Here is a 1,191-nt window from a genome sequence, read left to right on the forward strand (position 1 = left end):
GATTATTTGCTCAGCATATAGATTGAATAAGTGTGGATCAAACCTACCCCCATTTATTCCTATTCAAGAGACGTACAATCACATACAAAGATTTGTAACCTTTTATGTATATGCCTTCTTGTCTACTGAACTGAAGAAGTACATGAAAATAATTACTGTGAGCATAGGAATGCTTTTAAGTGAGTATGTAATGTCTCAAACACAGCAGGTTGCCTATGTGTATTTAAATAGTACAGCTATGAGACAATATCTAAGGTAAGGGTGATGACATCTGGCAGTAACCATGAGGTTACTAGTAACCTAGGCATCTGAGGCCTAAAAATTGCGACTTGTTGCTGTAGTGAGAAGACCTGTGGACTTGAGTCCTAGTTGCAGCATTTAGTAATTCTGTAACCCCTATCAAACTCTTAGTAACCTCAATCAAAATCTTAGTCTTCTTAGTAAAATGAGAGGGTAAGAAGAGAGAATATAAGCTTTCCAACAAGAAGATCAAAGGTTACCCCAAAGAATACATACTACTCATATTACCTTACTCATCAAAGACATGGTGGCATTCCCATAATAGTGCAAAGGACTTCTGAGGTCAGAAAAATTGTATTTAAAACCAGCTATATGAACTTCATGACATATATGAAATGCGAGTGTGATGGCAATAATTCCTGTTGTTGGGTGTTTGGGTTTCTAGGAAGAAAAATAAAAAAAAAAACTTTAAAAAACTGAAAAAAAAAATCCACACAAGTTACTTTATCTCATGAATATTTGAGTGAAATCATCAACTTTTATTAAAACTTCATCATTCCTTAAGGCTCACATCCAAAATACATAGTATGTGTGTGTATGTATATATATATATATATGCCCTCAACTCTGAAAAGAATGAAGTGTGACAGAATTATCAGAAAGTCTTTCAAATAGAATTTAGCTGTGGAATTAGTCCTGTGGGGTCCCTGGGTGATATGAACAGTCAAAGCACACACACGTTTTAACCAAAAGATTGGAGATTGGGGTGCACTCAGAGGAGCGTCAGAAGAAAGACTTGGTAATCTTGCAAAACATCAGCCATTGAAAATCCTATGTGGTGCTGCCAAAAGTTGACAACTTGACAGCAGCTGGTAATGATCATTAGCCCTGTGGACAACTATCAAATGAAAGAATACTGCAAGGCTCAAGGAGAGGATGCTTGCTAACATG

General features: G+C 36.3%; 1 protein-coding gene across 1 annotated transcript in view; it reads right to left on the bottom strand.

Annotated features, from left to right (window-relative positions):
• ST3GAL6 (ST3 beta-galactoside alpha-2,3-sialyltransferase 6) overlaps positions 1-1,191 on the bottom strand; it is a 62,254-nt gene that overhangs the window by 2,254 nt on the left and 58,809 nt on the right. The window contains exon 8 of the mRNA XM_007945794.2: positions 529-681. Coding sequence (XP_007943985.1) covers positions 529-681 — 153 coding nt within the window. The remainder of the gene's footprint in view (positions 1-528; positions 682-1,191) is intronic.

Source organism: Orycteropus afer, unplaced genomic scaffold (assembly GCF_000298275.1).
Source record: "Orycteropus afer afer isolate SDZICR_OR568_19922 unplaced genomic scaffold, OryAfe1.0 scaffold00143, whole genome shotgun sequence".
NCBI lineage: Eukaryota > Metazoa > Chordata > Mammalia > Tubulidentata > Orycteropodidae > Orycteropus > Orycteropus afer.